Below are 19,255 nucleotides of genomic sequence, written 5' to 3' on the forward strand. Positions count from 1 at the left end.
TGCAGTCAGTCAGTGAAGCGCCCAGGGACAACAGTGGTCAATCAGTGAAGTGTTCTGCAATCAGTAAAGCGCCCAGGGATAACAGTGGTCAATCAGTGAAGTGTTCTGCAGTCAGTTGGTGAAGAATGCACTAACATTTTACTAAAAAGGATATGTAAGCGAGCGCTATTTGAGAATAGATATAACTATTTATATTTAGGTAGCTGCTGGCACTCAGGGTGTAGGCAACGATTCCAATGTAAACATGGATAAAGTGTAGCGCTATAAACGCACAATCTGTATAAAGATATTGATGCGGTAATCAATATAAATTATGCTCTTAATAGTGTAATCAAAAGGTATATAAAAAGAATAAAGTGCAAAACAGTGCAGCAGTGCAAATAAGTGAATCAATCAATGTCCATATATTACTATATATCAATCAGAAAATCTCAGTCGATAATAGTCCTCAAATCAATTGCAATGTATCTAAGTGCAAACTTGCAAAAATCCACGAAGGGAATCCACCACCTTGGACAGATGTACAATCACCAGAAAGCAAACATTATTAGGCATCTGTTAAAACTTGTCACATCTGGAGGTGCAGAGGCAGCCCAGGGGTTAATCCTACTGCTTCATCCGTATGCAAGTGAGGAGAGTATCCTTTGTCCTGGGAAAGATAGCTCAACCACAGGAGCCAGAAACGCTTATATAGTGTAGTATTTATTATTTATATAAATGTATCACAAACAGCTTTAAAATTCCACGTGGAGTATGATAAAAGCAAATACCAAGATGGCCGCCGCTCCGTTCCTCGGCAGTGGCGGCGTGACATCAGCAATGTAGGCTCCATCCAACGCGTTTCGTGTGACAGCACGTCTTCAGGGGTATGCTGATTCGCACGAAACGCGTTAGTTTAGCCTACTTTGCTGACGTCATGTCGCCACTGCCGAGGAACGGAGCGGTGGCCATCTTGGTATTTGCTTTTATCATACTCCACGTGGAATTTTAAAGCTGTTTGTGATACATTTATATAAATAATAAATACTACACTATATTAGCGTTTCTGGCTCCTGTGGTTGAGCTATCTTTCCCAGGACAAAGGATACTCTCCTCACTTGCATACGGATGAAGCAGTAGGATTAACCCCTGGGCTGCCTTTTTACCTCTGAACCTCCAGATGTGACAAGTTTTAACAGATGCCTAATGTTTGCTTTCTGGTGAGTGTACATCTGTCCAAGGTGGTGGATCCCCATTCGTGGATTTTTGCACGTTTGCACTTAGATACATTGCAATTGATTTGAGGACTATTATCGACTGAGATTTTCTGATTGATCTATAGTAATATATGGACATTGATTGATTCACTTATTTGCACTGCTGCACCGTTTTGCACTTTATTCTTTTTATATACCTTTTGATTACACTATTAAGAACATAATTTATATTGATTACCGCATCAATATCTTTATACAGATTGTGCGTTTATAGCGCTACACTTTATTTATACAAGTAACATTTTACTGTTCATTAGTTTACTCCCCACAAGTTCTAGGCACAGCCGTTCATACCCCTCTTTATCAGCCATTGTTGCTATCTATGGCAGTACTATGCGCTCCCTACATTACTCCCTGCATACTTCAGCACTGGGATAGCCAAACTAAAAACAGCACGGGTCCTCCCACCTGAGCTCAGCACTACATAGGCAAAACAGTTGGCACCCTGACCGCCACCTGGTGCAATAAAGTTTGCTGTATTCAATCACTACGGCACCCTGACCGCCACCTGGTGCAATAAAGTTTGCTGTATTCAATCACTACGGCACCCTGACCGCCACCTGGTGCAATAAAGTTTGCTGTATTCAATCACTACGGCACTCTGACCGCCACCTGGTGCAATAAAGTTTGCTGTATTCAATCCCTACGGGTCTCTCCAAATGAGAATCTTATTGACCAATGAGGGCGAAGGCCCTGCTTTTCATCAATTGGCGACGGAAGTGACGTTTTGGACTCAGAATCTGTCGCCGGCTGAGGAGTATGGAGAAGCCGCAAAGCCAGCGCTCTGGTACAGGAGAGGAAGTGGAGGAAGAAGACTTCCATGACTGCGCGGAGGAGCCGGAGAGAGTGAACGGAGAGTCGGAGGAAGAGTTCACAGTGCTGGAGGCGGAAGAGTGCGCTGTAGAGAAGCCTGTTCTCTTGGAGAAGAGAGGTCCTGAGCCTGACAAGAGGAAACCTGAGCTTTTCACCAGGGAGGAGGAAGATCCCGAGCCTGTCATGGCTGAGAAGGGAGAAGCTGAGCCTGTCATGGCTGAGAAGGGAGAAGCTGAGCCTGTCACCAGGGAGGAGGAGGAGGGAAGTCCTGATCCTGTAAAGGAGACTGAGATGGGAGATATAGAGATGGAGGAGGAGGTCCTGCAGGAAATGGAGAAGGACATGAGTGAGGATGAGAGAGAGGTGAATACTGGGAGGAGGAGGAGGAGGAGATATGTGTGAAACAAATAATGGTGAAAGTAAAGCTTGCACACACTGATGGGGATTATGTTTTTTTTTTTTTTAAGCTGTAGTCCTTATGTATGGAGCGCCTGGTATCATAGCACCATACTGTGACTGACAGGCGCTGTTAGCAGTCAGTGGGGTAAAATTTCTTCATCCTGTGTATTGTTTATAGAGATGAATAAAGGTAATCCGGCAGTGACCATGGCTGCCTCATGGCAGATTCTCCCATGTATGGTAACTTTAAAGTGAACCTGTGGCCAGGCAATTCACATTCAGATATTAACATTCTTAAAGGGGTAGTAAACCTTGTATTTAAAAAAAAAAAAAAAAAAACACTTTTCCCCTGCAAGGCAATTTCATAATGTGCTAGTATGCATTGCATACTAGCACATTATGTGAAACTTCCATTAAAACGAAGCCCTCAAGGTGGTGCTCTGTCACTGCTGACAGGGCTTCCATGTTCACGCAGTCCTTCTCCTGGGTTCACGGGCTCCGGCGGCTGGAATGGCCAAGCTGCGACAATGTCACTCCCACGCAGGAGTCACTTTTAACGGTATACAGCTGTGAAGGAACAGCACGGGTATACTGTTCCTTCAGGACTCATGCACTTGTGCTGCTTTACAAGTAAATATCTCAGAAACGGTACATGTTTAGGAGATCTGTAGGTACAAGTAAGAAAACAGACTTTACTACCACTTTAAATTGGTTGCGGATGCTGAAGGGTTTTTTTTTTTTTTTTTACCTTAGGTAAAAAAACTTTTTGTGTGCTGTTCCCCCTCTTTCAGCCCAATTTATACTTATCTGAGCCCTTCTCCATCCAACGATGTGCAAGGGAGTTGTCCCAGGTGTGTCTCTCCTCATTGGCTAAGACACAGCAGTTGGAGCCATTGGTTAACGCTGCTGTCAATCACAGCCAGTGAGCCAATGAGAGCAGGGGGCAAGTTGAGCCGTGGCTCTATGTGTCATAGAGCAGGGCACAGGAACAAGCACACACCAGTGCGCCAATAGGAAACCATTGCACAGAGCAGGTAAGTATGACATGTTTGTCATTGAAAAAATAAAAAATTAATATCGCTTTAACAAGCAGTAAATGAACTTCAAAAGATGCCTTCTCTGACATCTGTAGCTGAGCTGCCAAGTCATTTTTGGGAGCTCAGTCAGTACTAGAAGGCGGAAGCTGTGCTAATATATTATTGCTGGGAGGAAGGAGCTGAGCTTCAGTATCAGTGCTGGGAGAGGGTAGTAGGTGGACTGAGCTGCTGAGGAACAATTTGGACTTTCAAGATGAATTGCTGTAAAGTGCTGGCAGCTGCAGAGATTATGAAGGTTTGTTTTCAAACTGATTTACGTTGATTATGAAAATGTTTGTTTGATTCTGATTTGTAGATTATCAAAATATTTGAATGCTCATAGTCTGGCAACAGGTTTACTTTAAAGTGCATGAGCTCTGTTGACAAGCTAATCTCTCAAATACTGCCTTAGGAAATCAAACAGTGAATTTATTGCTTGTTGTGGGCAGACCAGAATGAGGCAATACTTTCTTTGGATTATTTCCTGAATGACCTCTCTGATAGAGGAATGGGTGATTTGTGAATAATGTGGTTTACTGAAATGTAATGATAGAGAGAGACAGGGTTGATTGATCAGAGAAAGCTGACACTGGGCTGAAGTGGGAGGACAGGTGGCAATCCAGGTGAGTGACAAAATGGTTAGGTGGCTGTGAAATCTAGTAGCTGGCTATGGGTCAGTAAGGTTGCCCACCACATTAAAAGGCCATATATAAGAGAAGGCAGAACCAAGCTCAATCTTCACATGGAGAATTGATATCTGCACCTATATTTAGCTGCCTGTATCTGTGGATCAACTGAAAATGTTGACTTGCACGACATAGGCAGTAGATTGGTAGTGACAGTTGGGTAAGTGATAGGCAAGCCAATTAGTTTTTCACACATATGGAATTGCTTTTGCTACCACAATACTTTTTGATTAAGATGGCGTTTTCATTGTAGCTGTTAAGTTTCAAGCTACAATGTTAAGAAGTCAATGTTCCTTTTAATTAAGGGCTTTGGAATTCTATTTGAATAGCTGTCAGGGAATGGTAATGGCTATATATACACTATACAACATTTCTATGGCGTTATTGCAGTGTATTCTGTTGTAGCATACCACCAGCAAAGTGCCTCACTGCACCAGAATAACAATAGTAACTTGTTTGGAGATGGTTATGGTGAACATCATTAATAAGTGTTTGTTGCTTGTTTTGCAGGGGGGGGGGGGGGGTTGTGATGTTGGGACATGGGTATAAACCAGTCATTGTCATTTTTCAAAGGACAGAAGAAAGGAGAGCACTCGTTTAAAAGAAGAAGGAAATGAGCTGTTTAAGAAAGCAGGTAAGCATAACTTCAGTTTATGAAACCAGCTGTAATCAGGTTGTGGCATGGTGGGACAAAGGTACCATAAAATCTCTTGGATAAACACTGAGAAGTACAGGCGTGCCTTCTTATTTAGTATTATTATTTAGGTATTTTACATCTCCAGTCAGCAGTAAGAGCTCTAGGCACATTTTTAATAGCCTATTTACAGTGCTCATTAGCTCAAGCTTAAATTTGCACACACAGCTGAAAGAATCAATCCTTTGATTATTTCTCCCACTTCTTGTCTGCTCTTTGTGGCTTCTTTGACACCATCACCCATTATGCTGTCTCAGAAGGGGATACATGGACAGATACCCTGCAGAGCTGGAGCAGGACAAAAACAAATGTCATATATTTGACATTATGTCCGTTCAGATTTTTCCTCCATCTTGTGATGAAAAAAAAAACAGACCCATATAATCCCTATGGGTGGTTGAATGTTAGTACATGTGCATCTTCCTATATACACACACATTCAGTCAGGATTAAAAGTGGACTGGGTTGAAAACTTCTTCCATTTGGTCTGACAAACCTGGTTTATATATAGGTGGCATGTCTGCTTACATCTAGCGCCCCATAAGAGATACATTGCACTGGCAGTGACTGATGGAAAAACCATGTGAAAGGGGCCTATGGCTCCTCCCAGATGCTTAAGTGAGAGAAACTGATTTCCTCATCTGTAAAAGTTTTATGTGATGAAATGTTTTGTTTTGCTTTGGCTCAGATTACGTTGAAGCTGAAAACGTCTATTCTCAAGCTCTACAGAAATGTCCAGCCTTTTACAAGAAAGACCGATCTATTCTTTTTTCCAACCGAGCAGCTGCTAGACTGAAACAGGTAAAGAAATGCCTAGCTGCTGTTTTCTGCAGTGTTGGGAATGAGCAGGTGTACAGAAGTACAATTACTTGTTTCAGAACAAATACATTGGGAAAAAAGTGGAAGCTTTCTTTTCAGGAACCTGTATCAAGTTAAAGCTGAGGTTTAGTAATATTTTCTTTCTTTTTGGAATACAGCACTAAACACATTAGTTATTTGTAATGCTGCATACCCTATTACTTGCAGGCAGCTGCTTCTGGTAAAAACCTTCTCTGCTGTGCCTCCACAGAGCCGTCACACTGTCCTGAATAGCTGTCTTCCGGCACTGTGAAGCAACTGCTGCTACTGAGAAAAGTTGTGGTGCTGGCGGCCCCCTTCTGTCCTTTTTACATTTCACAGATTTCCCACTATTATTGCCTCACAATACATATGAATGAAGGCAGAGCAGTTGAATGAAAGGATCCCCCCCCTGCCTATTCATAGAATGCAATGTATTGTGAGATAATAGTTGGAGTTCTGTGAGTGAAAGAGAGGTCAGAAGTGGATGGGCAGGAAGCACAATATATTTCGTGAGCAGTAACTGATAGTTCTCTTTACAGCACTGTAAAACAGTTGTACAGGACCCTATCTGGTGGCTCTGAGGAGACCCAGCAGGGAAGATTCCCCCCCTCATCCCAAATAAAACATTTCCACTAACTCCTTTTGACTAGTAGATCACTGATAAGCTAGTTATCTAGTTATGAATCGCATGTGTAAAGTCAATCAGATCTGCAGGACAAAGTAAATACTCAGGTCATTGAAGCAGCATATACTTATCTTTTCCTCATTCCCCGCTGCTTTGTTTGCAGAGAGCTGCCAAAATTGCTCCGTTTAAACCGCAGATGACTGTCACTTACTGGTTCATGCTCACAAGCAATTGGCACAAATTTGCTTTATTATGTTCCTGAACTTGAAAAGTGAATAATTGCCGTCTAGCATTTTAGAAATGTTAAAGTGTACCTATAGCCTGATTTTTTTTTTTTTAATTTTTTTTTTTTCTAATTTTTTCATTTTCTCCACTGGGCCAATTCTGACATTTCTCTCCTACATTTAAAAATCTGTATTTTTTTTCTAGAAAATTTCATAGAACCCCTAAACATTTTATTCTATCTTTTCATGTGACAACACTGAAGAAATGACACTTTGTTACAATGTAAAGTAGTGAGTCTACAGCTTGTATAACAGTGTAAATTTTCTGTCCCCTCAAAATAACTCAGCACACAGCCATTAATGTCTAAACCGCTGGCAACAAAAGTGAGTACACCCTTAAGTGAAAATGTCTAAATTGGGCCCAATTAGCCATTTTTCTGCCCCGGTGTCATCATGTGACTCGTTAGTGTTACAAGGTCTTAGATGTGAGCAGTTGTATTAAATTTGGTGTTATCGCTCTCACTCTCTCATACTGGTCACTGGATGTTCAACATTATTAATATACAGGATTTATATAGCGCCAACAGTTTGCTCAGTGCTTTACAATATAACGGGAGACAATACAGCAACAATACAGTTCAATACAAGAGGGATTTGAGGGCCCTGTTCCTTGGAGCTTACAATCTAGGAGTGGTTCTACTCAGAACACGTGCTCAGCGTCATATCCAGAGGTTGTCGTTGGGAAATAGACGTATGAGTGCTGCCAGCATTGCTGCAGAGTTTGAAGGGGTGGGGGGTCAGCCTCTCAGTGCTCAGATCATACACCGCATCAAAGTGGTGTGCATGGCTGTCGTCCCAGAAGGAAGCCTCTTCTAAAGATGATGCATAAGAAAGCTCACAAACCGTTTGCTGAAGACAAGCAGACTGAGGACATGGATTACTGGAACCATGTCCTGTGGTCTGATGAGACTAAGATAAACTGATTTGGTGCAGATGGTGTCAAGCGTGTGTGGTGGCAACCAGGTGAGGAGTACAAAGACAAGTGTGTCTTGCCTACAGTCAAGCATGGTGGTGGGAGTGTGATGGTCTGGGGCTGCATGAGTGCTGCCGTCACTGGGGAGCTACAGTTCATTGAGAGAACCATGAATGCCAACATGTACTGTGACATACTGAAACAGAGCATGATCCCCTCCCTTTGAAGAGTGGGCCGCAGGGCAGTATTCCAACATAATGACCCCAAACACCCCTCCAGGACGACCACTGCCTTGCTAAAGAAGCTGAGGGTAAAGGTGATGGACTAGCCAAGCATGTCTCCAGACCTAAACCCTATTGATCATCTGTGGGGCATCTTTAAATGGAAGGTGGAGGAGCACAAGGTCTCTATCATCCACCAAGTGGAAGAGGACTCCAGTGGCAACCTGTGAAGCTCTGGTGAATTCCATGCCCAAGAGGGTTAAGGCAGTGCTGGAAAATAATGGTGGCCACACAAAATATTGACACTTTGAGCCCAATTTGGACATTTTCTCTTGGGGTGGACTCACTTTTGTTGCCAGCAGTTTAGACATTAATGGCTGTGTGTTGAGTTATTTTGAGGGGACAGAAAATTGACACTGTTATACAAGCTGTACACTCACTACGTCACATTGTAGCAAAGTGTAATTTCTTCAGTGTTGTCACATGAAAAGATAAAATAAAATATTTACAAAAATGTGATTGTGTGTGTGTGTGTGTGTGTGTGTGTGTGTGTGTGTGTGTGTGTGTGTACGTACACACAGTGAGGAACAGAGGTATTTGAACACCCTGCGATTTTGCAAGTTCTCCCACTTAGAAATCATGGAGGGGTCTGAAATTCACATTGTAGGTGCATTCCCACTCTGAGAGATAGAATTAAAAAAATAATTCAGAAAATCACATTGTATGATTTTTAAAGAATTTATTTGTCTTGCACTGCTGAATATAAGTATTTGAACATCTAAGAAACAGCAAGAATTCTGGCTCTCAAAGACCTGTTACTGTGTCATTAAAAAGTCCACCTCTACTCCACTCATTAATCTAACTTAGTAGCACCTGTCTGAGCTCTTTAAAGACACCTGTCCACCCCACAGTCAGTCAGACGCCAACTACTACTATGGGCAAGACCAAAGAGCTGTCAAAAGACATCAGAGACAAAATTGTGGACCTCCACAAGGCTGGAAAGGGCTACGGGGCAATTGCCAAGCAGCTTCGTGAAAATAGATCAACTGTTGGAGCAATTGTTAGAAAATGGAAGAGGCTAAAGACGACTGTCAGTCTCCTTTGGACTGGGGCTCCATGCAAGATCTCACCTCGTGGGGTATCACTGATGATAAGAAAGGTGAGGAATCAGCCCAGAACTACAAGGGAGGAGCTGGTCAATGACATAAAGAGAGCTGGGACCACAGTTTCAAAGGTCACTGTTGGTAGAACACTACGCCGTCATGGTTTCAAATCATGCATTGCACGGAAGGTTCCCTTGCTCAAGTCATCACATGTCCAGGCCCGTCTGAAGTTTGTCAATGACCATCTGGATGATCTAGAGGAGGCATGGGAGAAATCATGTGGTCAGATGAGACCAAAGTAGAACTTTTTGGTCTAAACTTCACTCGTTGTGTTTGGAGGAAAAAGAAGGATGAGTTGCATCCCAAGAACGGCATCCCTACTGTGAAGCGGGGGTGGGGTAACATCATGCTTTGGGGGTGCTTTTCTGCGAAGGGGACAGGACGACTGCACTGTATTAAGGAGAGGATGAATGGGGCCATTTATTGTGAGATTTTGAGCAACAATCTCCTTCCCTCAGTCAGAGCATTGAAGATGGGTCATGGCTGGGTCTTCCAACATGACAACGACCCGAAGCACACAGCCAGGATAACCAAGGAGTGGCTCCGTAAGAAGCATATCAAGGTTCTGGAGTGGCCTAGCGAGTCTCCAGACCTAAATCCAATAGAACATCTTTGGAGGGAGCTGAAACTCCGTGTTGCTCAGCGACAGCCCCGAAACCTGACAGATCTAGAGGAGATCTGTGTGGAGGAGTGGGCCAAAATCCCTGTTGCAGTGCAGACCTGGTCAAGAACTACAGGAAACGTTTGACCTCTGTAATTGCAAACAAAGGCTTCTGTACCAAATATTAACACTGATTTTCTCAGGTGTTCAAATACTTCTGTTCAGCAGTGCAAGACAAATAAATTCTTTAAAAATCATACAATGTGATTTCCTGATATTTTTTTTTTTTTTAAATTCCATCTCTCAGAGTGGGAATGCACCTACAATGTGAATTTCAGACCCCTCCATGATTTCTAAGTGGGAGAACTTGCAAAATCGCAGGGTGTTCGAATACTTCTGTTCCTCACTGTATATATACACACACATACATATCAGTGGTCCTAAAATGGTGGATGTTGCTTTTTTTTTTTTTTTTTTCTTTTTTTGTTTTATGTCACAAGGTATTTGCACATCTTTTTTTTTCAAACGCATTACGATACCTAACATGTCATGCTTTAAAATTGCATACGCCTGTGGAATGGCACCAAACTACAGAAACTACAGTACCTAAAAATCTCCATAGGCAATGCATTAAAAGCCTTTACAGGTTACGAGTCTAGAGATACACAGGACGTCTGGAGCTAAAATTATTGCTCTCCCTCTGATGTTTGCATCGATACCTTACAAGTGTGGTGCAACCATCATTTACATATGCGTGTGGGACTTGCAGATCAATTTACATTTGCATATATGCGCATTTAATTTTTATTATATAGTTTATTTGAAACTTTTTTTTTTTTTTTTTTTTTACACATTCTCTTTTAATTTTTTTAGCAACTTTATTGCTTCCACAAGAGATGAGCAACATCCCTTGTTAAAACATAGGCTGTGACAGGTCCTCTTTATGGAGAGTGACCCTAGCCAAATTGACAGGTACCGCTCCACCAGGTCCTCCTGTGCAGCAACCGCTTGTAGTGCAGACAAGGACAGAGCTTGTCCCAGCTGTAGACATCTAATGGAAAAGTGAAAAGTCTTGGAAGTCACACATCTGCAGAACACTTTCCTTTTTCCATTAGCTCTTTATGGAGAGATTTGGGATCTATTAGACCCAAATCTCTCCTCTGGTCTTCAATCCAGGCGATCAGACACAGAACGGTCTGATCAGCTGTTTACCTGGCCGCCAATGGCCAAGTAAACAAAGAGCTGGAAGTGACAAACTCCTCGTCGCTTATGGTTCTGGGGGTCACAGGGAGTTCCTCTGCCTCTGTGTAGTGCTGCCGGTCGCATCAGTCCTGAGCTCTGCGATCAGACAGGAGATTCTGGGAAAGGTAGAGGTAGTGGGACACCCTTCCGCTACCCGTAGAAGTGATTGAGTGACTGTTCAGCGTTACAGGGAATCGGCAGCAGAACATTTTGACACCAGGATGATGCCTTTCGCAGAAAGGAAGCATTACAAAGAGAACTGGATAGTTTTTCATACAAGTACATAGTACAGCAGACACATATCAGGAATATAAAATGTTTGGTTTATATATTATTTAAATGATCTCCAAACAAACCAGTAAATACAGAATTGAATTGTATATGGGAAAGAATTCTGTTTAGTCAGTCTCGCTATCGAATCACACGGTCAGGTGTAACACTGAGTTTTATCACTGAATAAATTCCACATCCTAGGCAACTAATGTTTAAGTGCCTCTGCTACACTATCCTAATTGGGGCTTTTTCCAACTACTTTCACTTCTAGTTCTTTGGCATGCATGTGTTGATTTTGCCCTTCATCTGAGCTGCAAATAAAGATTGTAGCAAGCCTCGGCTGCACAGAATATGAACAAGATAGGATGAACCTCTTTACCCATTTTCCTGAGTGAGAGATCTGCTTATTGCCTCATGTATTGCCATAAGCATTACAACTTATGTGTATTTTCATCATCTGCTTTTACAGGACAAAAAAGACCTTGCTCTAACCGACTGTACCAAAGGTATGTTTGTTTTCTGATTTTACTTAATCTCATTCTACATTTGTATGTAGAAGTTAGGGCATCAGTTGACATCCTCTGTAGATTTCCCATGTGAAATTAATGTAAAGTCATTTTGACTTGGCCTGAAATGTGTCCAATGTTACAATATGGCTGATGTGTAGCACCTTGTGGGGCCTGCAAGAAGGTGTGTTAGTACAATACTGTGTAAAGTATTGTATATGTAAACCTTTACCAGTTCAGTTTAAAATTGACTTGCAAGGTAAAACATTTGTGTACACATATTAAAAAAATAATAAATACCTTTTTTTTCCCCCTATAAGTGACCACATGACCTACATCCTTAGTTGCATAAGGGGCTTAAAGAGCTGGGGTTGGAGACTGCAAGGGGGGTGTCAGCAGGCAGCAAAAAGAAAGCCGTACACAGATCTTCCCAGTGAACAGCTGTGCAGGGAGGCATGTGGGAATAAGTCTTGGCCATTGAAGGACAGACAGGCTGTGCTCCTAGGACAGCCAATGAACTGACCATGCCAGGATGGCTGTGCTCCCATGTTTAGCATGGTCAGTTTGAAAAAAGAAAGCACTGGGACTGGTGGGTCACCAGGTATTACACACAAAGGAAGCAATGCAAAGAAAACAGGATCCTTTTTAACACAAGTACATGATATAAAAGGCACATATCAGGAATGTGAAATGTTGGGGTAAAATGTCATATGGAGCCCCAGGAATCTTAAACATAGGAAGTAGATGCTAACACTGGGTGTTTCCTTAACAAAGATGGCATCTGTCATAAAAATGAGCCTTTGTCGATGGTAGAACTATGATTTCTGTTAGATGTAATAAACACACAATACCTATGTTCTATTTCATATGTCAGTTCATGCAAGAACCATCCCCATAGAGACCCAGTCTGTGTAAAGAATATGCCAGCATTCTAAATTGATCTGAAAGATCCACAGGCAGTTTACTCTCCAAGAAGACACAGAAGTAGAATCCAATATAGTTTTAATGAATTTTGCCACATACTAGGGATATTTTCCTATTATTCAATAAGGTAAACAACCATCTTCCAAAGTCTGCTAGCCTGCATAGGCAGGACCTAAACTGATTACATATAAACAGGATGTTTGTGGTAGCACAATTTAGCATGAAAAATATATTCAATGCTAGATCAGCTTTGTTATCCCTTATAAAATGAACAGATCATGAAATTTGACCAATGGTGCCCAAAGCCTTTCCATACATTGGTGTATAATCCTGTGCTTATAAGTTACATCGGTGTGTCTGGGATTAATATATATGTCATCAAAGGAGGGTTCATTTGTCTATATTTTTGATTACAGCAATTGAGCTAAATCCTGACTATGTCCGCGCCTTACTGAGGAGAGCTGAATTATATGAGAAGACTGAAAAACTTGACGAGGCCTTAGCTGATTACAAATCTGTTCTGAATCTAGATACATCATGTCGCCAAGCCAGGGAAGCATGCATGGTAATATACTTTAAAAGGCCTTTTAGCTGTAATAAATTTATGTGAGACCAACTAAAACTAACAGTGAACCCAATTCATGATGTCCAGTTCCTCTTGTGTGTATCCCAGCAGGGAAAATGTTGATCAGCACATGAAAGGTATAATTGTTTTTTCAGCAGAATTGTTTAAAGACTGAAGAAAGTATCTAAGGTATTCTGGAAGCTTGCATCATTGTTAACTTAGGAGGAAATGAACCTCCCCTATTTTATTTTTTTTTTCCATCCCATCTACACTTTTTTTTTTTTATATATTGGGTTGTCTGTAATAAATGTAATCGCAAATCCAGCATTGATCTTGTGTGATCCATTGGTTTGCACTGCACACCAGAACCCTTGCCACCATCTTCTTTGACATCATCAAGAGCCAGATGTCTCTTCTAGGTTCTTGCAGTTGACCCCCTGATGACACACCATCAGGACATTCTTCCTCTAACACTGTAAAGCTTGTTGAAATGTAAATGTATTGCAGAAATGTACTGAATGTTAATTGTGTTATTTTGCCCAGAAATACACTTTAAAATAGAAACAAATCCCACTTTAAATTGTACCTAGAAGTAAGGCTATAACAAGGCTTACCTTTTAATAAAGTAAATATCTCCTAAACTTGCACTGTTTAGGAGATATTCACACAGGATGCAACCGGTGACATCACTGGCACATGCGCTCTGAAGGGATGGCATACCTGTGCCATACCTTTAGAGCTCTGTGTCGGGACCATGATGTCATCACGACCCTGGCCCTTCATACAGTCAGAGTCTGCGAACCTGGAAGGAAGACCTAGTGAAGATAGAAGCACCGGGGAGCCGTGACAGCACTTCATTGGAAGGTGGTGCATACTAGTACATTATGACTTAAAAGAGAAGTATGGGGTTTGTTTTTTTGTCTCCAAATTATACTTACCTAGGTAGATGCAGCATTGGTCCAATGATGCATCTGTCCCCCATCAGTGAGAACTCCGTGATCACATGATCGCTGAGTTCTCACAGTCGCTCTGAGCAGAGAGTGGTGATTGTCAGTCACCACTGTCTGCTCTGATACCACCCCCACCCCCCAGCGCTCACTGGAGTGCTGTGCTGTGGAGGAGGAGGGAGCGGCTGGCTCAGGCTCTCAGCGGATTCCTGAGAAACTGAGGCAGATGCTGCTCCAGACCCTGGGGTGGATCCCGAGTTTAAAGTCTGGATCTTTCCCCAGCCTGGACCGGCTGAGTGATATCAGCTGACGGCGGGCTTCAGCCCGCCGTCAGCTGAAAACTGGTCACAGGAGTGCAGAACGAACTGCACTCCTGTGATCCACAGTACAGAACGAACTGCACTCCTGTGATCCACAGTACAGCCAAAAGAGCTTTAGCTGTACTTCTCCTTTAATCCTACAGGGGGCCTTTTATTTTTCTTTTTTCTTTTTTTTCCTTTGGGCGGTTTCTACCGCTTTTAATAAATTATATACTTGCATGATAGTTTTAGCAACGAGTAAGAAAAAAATCTTACACAAATAACTTTATTTTGTGTATGTTTCAGCGCTTACCTAAACAGATTGATGAGAGGAATGAGAAAATGAAAGAAGAAATGATCAGTAAGTAACCAGGTTTTCCTCTTTCACAAACTGTGGGTTCTAAGTATCTTACAGCCAAAATATGGATTCACGTTTTAAATTACTTTCTCATCGGCCTGTGATTACCAAATATATCCCATTGTGTTTCCCCCTTTTTCTTTTGGGAGCTTCTTGCTTTACCTGCCAAAGGATATGTTCTTCTCTGTAGCAAGATTTGTGATCCAGACAGATTAGCCTGGTCTGGACTTTTACTGCAACTTCAATATTCTATCATATCCCATAAACACCCCCAGCTTGCTGACTGGTTAGTACAGAAGATGCACATTTATGAAGTTGTCTCTGCTCTGTCATCAAGTTTACCACAGAACATATGGCACTGCCACAGAGCTTGTGCTGTCCCTCTCTCTTAGCGGAATTATGCTTTTATGCTGGGGATGACAGGAAGCTGCTAAGAAGACAAATGCAGGTGCTGTTGGTGAATTGGTGTTTTTATATCTGCCTGTAGTTTGTCTTAAAGCTGAAGTTGAATATTATTTACAGAGGGATTTTAAAGCAATTGCAGTGCAAGGTCCTACTGAAGAGCTGGTTTGGGGGCAAGGGCCAATGCAGTTAATTTTATGTACCCTCTAAAATGCTATATAAATAAGAATTACTTATCAATTTGTTTAGTATATAGTTTACATTTTTGCTCTAAATTTACTGCTTTGAAAATCTATTAAAAATCCTCCCCTAGGCTTTACATTCCACTAGTGGAGAAGCTCTGATACATGTCTAGCTTGTGACACATGCCCATAGTACTCTGTGACCAAGCCCGTAGTAGGCAGGGCAAAACATGTCAGGGGGGGTGGCCAGAGCAGTGCTGCCCGAGGCCATATACCATCACAAACACCTCTAGCACTGAGTCGGTTGAGTGGTATCTCACTTCTGCATGCCTTACACTTCTGGATCAGTGGGTAGATGCCTGTTTACACATCCTAAGACTGGTGGGGGAAACTTTCATCCAACAGCTCTGAGCAGCGCTAAAAGCCCTACACAACCTATATGCACTGTACACTCAAAACATACAGTGCTCTCCTTACTCGCATATATAACGTTCCCTTAATCAATAAAGTGTTGAATAGTACATACAAATTTCTGTATGTAAAAAATCCTTCAAAAATTGCACATATATGCCAAAAGTATTTGAAACTCCGGAATCCAATGATTTTGAGAGGTGTCCTATCACCTCCATGGCCACAGGTGTATAAAATCAAGCACCTAGGCATGCAGACTACTTCTACAAACATTTGTGAAAGAATGGGTCGCTCTCCAGAGCTAAGTGAATTCAAGCGTGGTACTGTGATAGGTTGTCACCTGTGCAATAAGTTGTGAAATTTCCTTGCTATTAAATATTCCACGATCAACTGTTAGTAGTATTATAACAAAGTGTAAACAACTGGGACCAGCAGCAGCTCAGCTATGAAGTGGCGTCAGTGCATGCTGAGGCATACAATGTGCAGAAGTCGCTAACTGTCTGCAGAGTCAATAGCTAAAGACCTCCAAACTTTATGTGGCCTTCAGATTAGCACAACAGTGCATAGAGAGCTTCATGGAATGGGTTTCCATGGCCGAGCAGCTGCATCCAAGCCTTACATCACCAAGTGCATTGCAAAGCGTCGGATGCAGTGGTGTAAAGCACGCTGCCACTGGACTCTAGAGCAGTGGAGACGTGTTCTCTGGAGTGACTAATCATGCTTCTCTGTCTGCCAATCTGATGGACGCCAGGAGAACGGTACTAGCCTGACTGCATTGTGCCAAGTGTAAAGTTTGGTGGAGGGGGGATTAGGGTGCCGGGGCTGTTTTTCAGGAGTTGGGCTTGGCCCCTTAGTTCCAGTGAAGGGAACTCATAAGGTGTTCCTTACCAACCCAATAGAACACTTTTGGGATAAATTAGAGCAGAGACTGCGAGCCACGCCTTATCATCCGACATAAGGGCCTGACCTCACAAATGCACTTCTGGATGTATGGTCAAACATTCTCATAGACACACTCCTATACCTTGTGGACGGCCTTCCCAGAAGAGTTGAATCTGTTCAATCTGCAAAGGATGAGCCACCTCAATACTGAACCCTATGGACTAAGACTGGGATGCTGAGTGTGTCCCCTTCCTTTTAAAAAGTGCATATAAACACAAATATTTTAGCCTATAAATAAATTCTTTCATATAAAGTGATGTTCTTTGTCAGATTCTCATGCAGTTTGTACACGGATGATGACATAGAAATCTACGTATAACTAATCTTCAAAAAGAGATGAAGTATTCCAATCTGTCAAATATCTTCCTTCTCAAATCCAAATTTTCACCTTGTGATAACCTCTGCTTCAAACACTCCAGCCCTTTTTTGGGGATTAAATGAAGAAGTGGTATTGACCCCCAAGTATAATAGGCAGGTCACACCACCCTTGTGTTCCTTCCCATATGTCACTTTTAGCTCCATTCTATCCTTATTTCCATTTGATCATCTCCAACTGTGTACATAAACCAATATTAATATGGCAAGGAAGGAAGGAAACATCATAGTACCTATTAAAAACATAGCATTCACGTTTTCATGGTGCTTGCCCAGCATTGAGGATAAGAACACGTTTGAACTAGGACAGTGTATGTCAGGAAGGTACCTTGTGTGCACACGCAGCGCAATGCGTGGTGACTTTACTATGCCATTGTTCTGCACAGCAATGGCATAATGATTTAATCACACACGGAGGTGCGCTTGCACCTCTGTGATGGTCAGTGGGAAGAACCAGTGATCACTATGGTGGGAACCAGAAACTGACACTCTTAAAAGTGTTGGTTTCTAAACAGGCTTCATTCATTGATTTCTTTTCAGCGGCATTCAACAGTACAGCAAATTATTTTCTTCATAGGGAACTCTTCTATTGGCACTTTGATTTTAGCAACAGAGTTGCTTTAAAGTGGTGCTGTCACTTTGGGGGTCAAACTAAACTAAAGGCAGTTTGTAGAACACTAAGCTGCATAATACTGTATAATAATCTTTATGGTGGCCTGTATGTTAAAACTCCATCACAGGTCCTGTAGTGAGAGGAGCTGTTCAGAGTTAGGTGTTCAACACAACTGGAAGTGTTAGATACCCGCTGTCCCCATGGATCACCAACGCTGATGAGTTTTAACAAAAGAGTAAAGGGAAGTGTTAATATATAGCATTTCACACATAGGGTGTTTATGTAGGAAATCTGTCAATGCCATTGCAACATTTGTACTATCATTTGTAAACATACAGAATCAATTGACCCTATTGGCTGCTACTGCCACTCAGGGCCACCATGTAAATGGCAACAAAGTATAGGCATATTACTAATGTCTACATCTTCCCCAAAATGAGCCATGCATGGGCAGAGTGACCTCCACCTTTTAGATATGAATGACTGAAGACCAAGGTCATTCTGTGCATGCACTGCCCACACATAAATGACTAGTTTACAAGGGAAGATGTACACATCAGCAGTGTGTAATCATTGGTGGTGGCACCGCCGGCTCCATATTGTTGATATTTACATATTGGCTGTGAGCAATATCGGCAACAAAGTAGGGTCCATGTACGCTGGACACATGTAAACATTTGCACAAATAAGTATATGCTTACAGTGTACAAATATGGCCAAATGTGTGGCTGTGAACACAGATATTTCTGTTTTGGTCTATACCTAAATGATCTGGACAAAACAGAGCAGTGTGCATGGGCCCATAGCATACAATACTGCTTGCAGTATGTACATGAGCCCTTACAGGCTGCTTTCCATTTTGTTTCAACCCCATGTTGACAGGTTTACTTTGTGTGTTATAGACTAAACAATGTTTTTTATATCCCTCAGGTAAACTGAAGAGTTTGGGGGATCTGGTTTTGAAGCCTTTTGGGTTGTCAACAAACAACTTCCAAGTCAATCAGGATGCAGAAACTGGATCATATTCTGTCAACTTTGTTCAGAATCAAAACAACAGATGACATGCATACAAACTGCCACAATGCCATTGTTACTTGTGAGGACAGACTTCAGTCTTCAATGGTCAGCTGCTTCAGAGAATAGTAACAAATATATAAATGCATTAGTTCGTGGTGAACTCTGTTATAGGCAGTCATCATACATTTACCAACCTGTCTAAAGAGGAGGCTGCAATTTAAGAGATATTTAATATATTTTTAGTGTTTTTTTTTTTTTTTTGTTTTTTTCCTTGTGCATCCTTCCTTTTTTTTTTTTTTTTCAAAATGTTTTTTTTTTTTCTCATTTACATAAAAACTGTTCTGACTGCTGTCTATGAATTTTACTTACCTTTACTGCCCTGATGAAGTGCTGTGAAAGATGGAAACATGTTTTACTCATTTACTTTGAAAAAAAGAATTAAATGGCGGCAATATGACATCACTGAGAGAGTCTAATATTTATATACAGGCGGCCCTGGACTGCGCATTCCCAGTGAAATTAATATTTTGTGTTCCAGACTTTTAAATGTGTAAAAACAGGAAATGTGCTGCCTGTAACAAGCAGTCTTGTTCACCCAGGCTTTTTTAAAGTGATGTCTGTTAGAGGT

The 19,255-nt window shown here is 41.8% G+C and overlaps 1 protein-coding gene across 2 annotated transcripts; it reads left to right on the forward strand.

The window, feature by feature from the left end:
* The first annotated feature begins 1,978 nt into the window (after positions 1-1,978).
* Positions 1,979-19,084, forward strand: TTC1 (tetratricopeptide repeat domain 1). 2 transcript variants are annotated; one of them, XM_089682865.1, is made up of 8 exons: positions 1,979-2,247; positions 2,278-2,432; positions 4,804-4,864; positions 5,613-5,725; positions 11,556-11,592; positions 12,933-13,081; positions 14,634-14,688; positions 18,541-19,084. In XM_089682865.1, exons 1-8 carry the CDS (start codon positions 2,016-2,018, stop codon positions 18,669-18,671), a joined length of 933 nt encoding a protein of 310 aa, XP_089538991.1. In that variant the 5' UTR covers positions 1,979-2,015; the 3' UTR covers positions 18,672-19,084. The 2 variants fall into 2 exon arrangements, with proteins under 2 accessions (XP_089538991.1, XP_089538990.1); XM_089682864.1 differs by having other exon boundaries at positions 1,979-2,432.
* The last annotated feature ends 171 nt before the right edge of the window (positions 19,085-19,255 follow it).

Source organism: Staurois parvus, unplaced genomic scaffold (genome assembly GCF_062004578.1).
Source record: "Staurois parvus isolate SC_StPar_1 unplaced genomic scaffold, SC_StPar_1.0 ptg000298l, whole genome shotgun sequence".
NCBI lineage: Eukaryota > Metazoa > Chordata > Amphibia > Anura > Ranidae > Staurois > Staurois parvus.

Excerpts from the sequence above, each read along its gene's own strand:
- TTC1 (XM_089682864.1), top strand. The coding sequence starts at position 2,016 with ATGGAGAAGCCGCAAAGCCAGCGCTCTGGTACAGGAGAGGAAGTGGAG. Across the intron at positions 4,865-5,612 it reads TGAGCTGTTTAAGAAAGCAG|ATTACGTTGAAGCTGAAAAC; the intron begins GTAAGCATAACT and ends GCTTTGGCTCAG. Across the intron at positions 14,689-18,540 it reads AATGAAAGAAGAAATGATCA|GTAAACTGAAGAGTTTGGGG; the intron begins GTAAGTAACCAG and ends TATATCCCTCAG.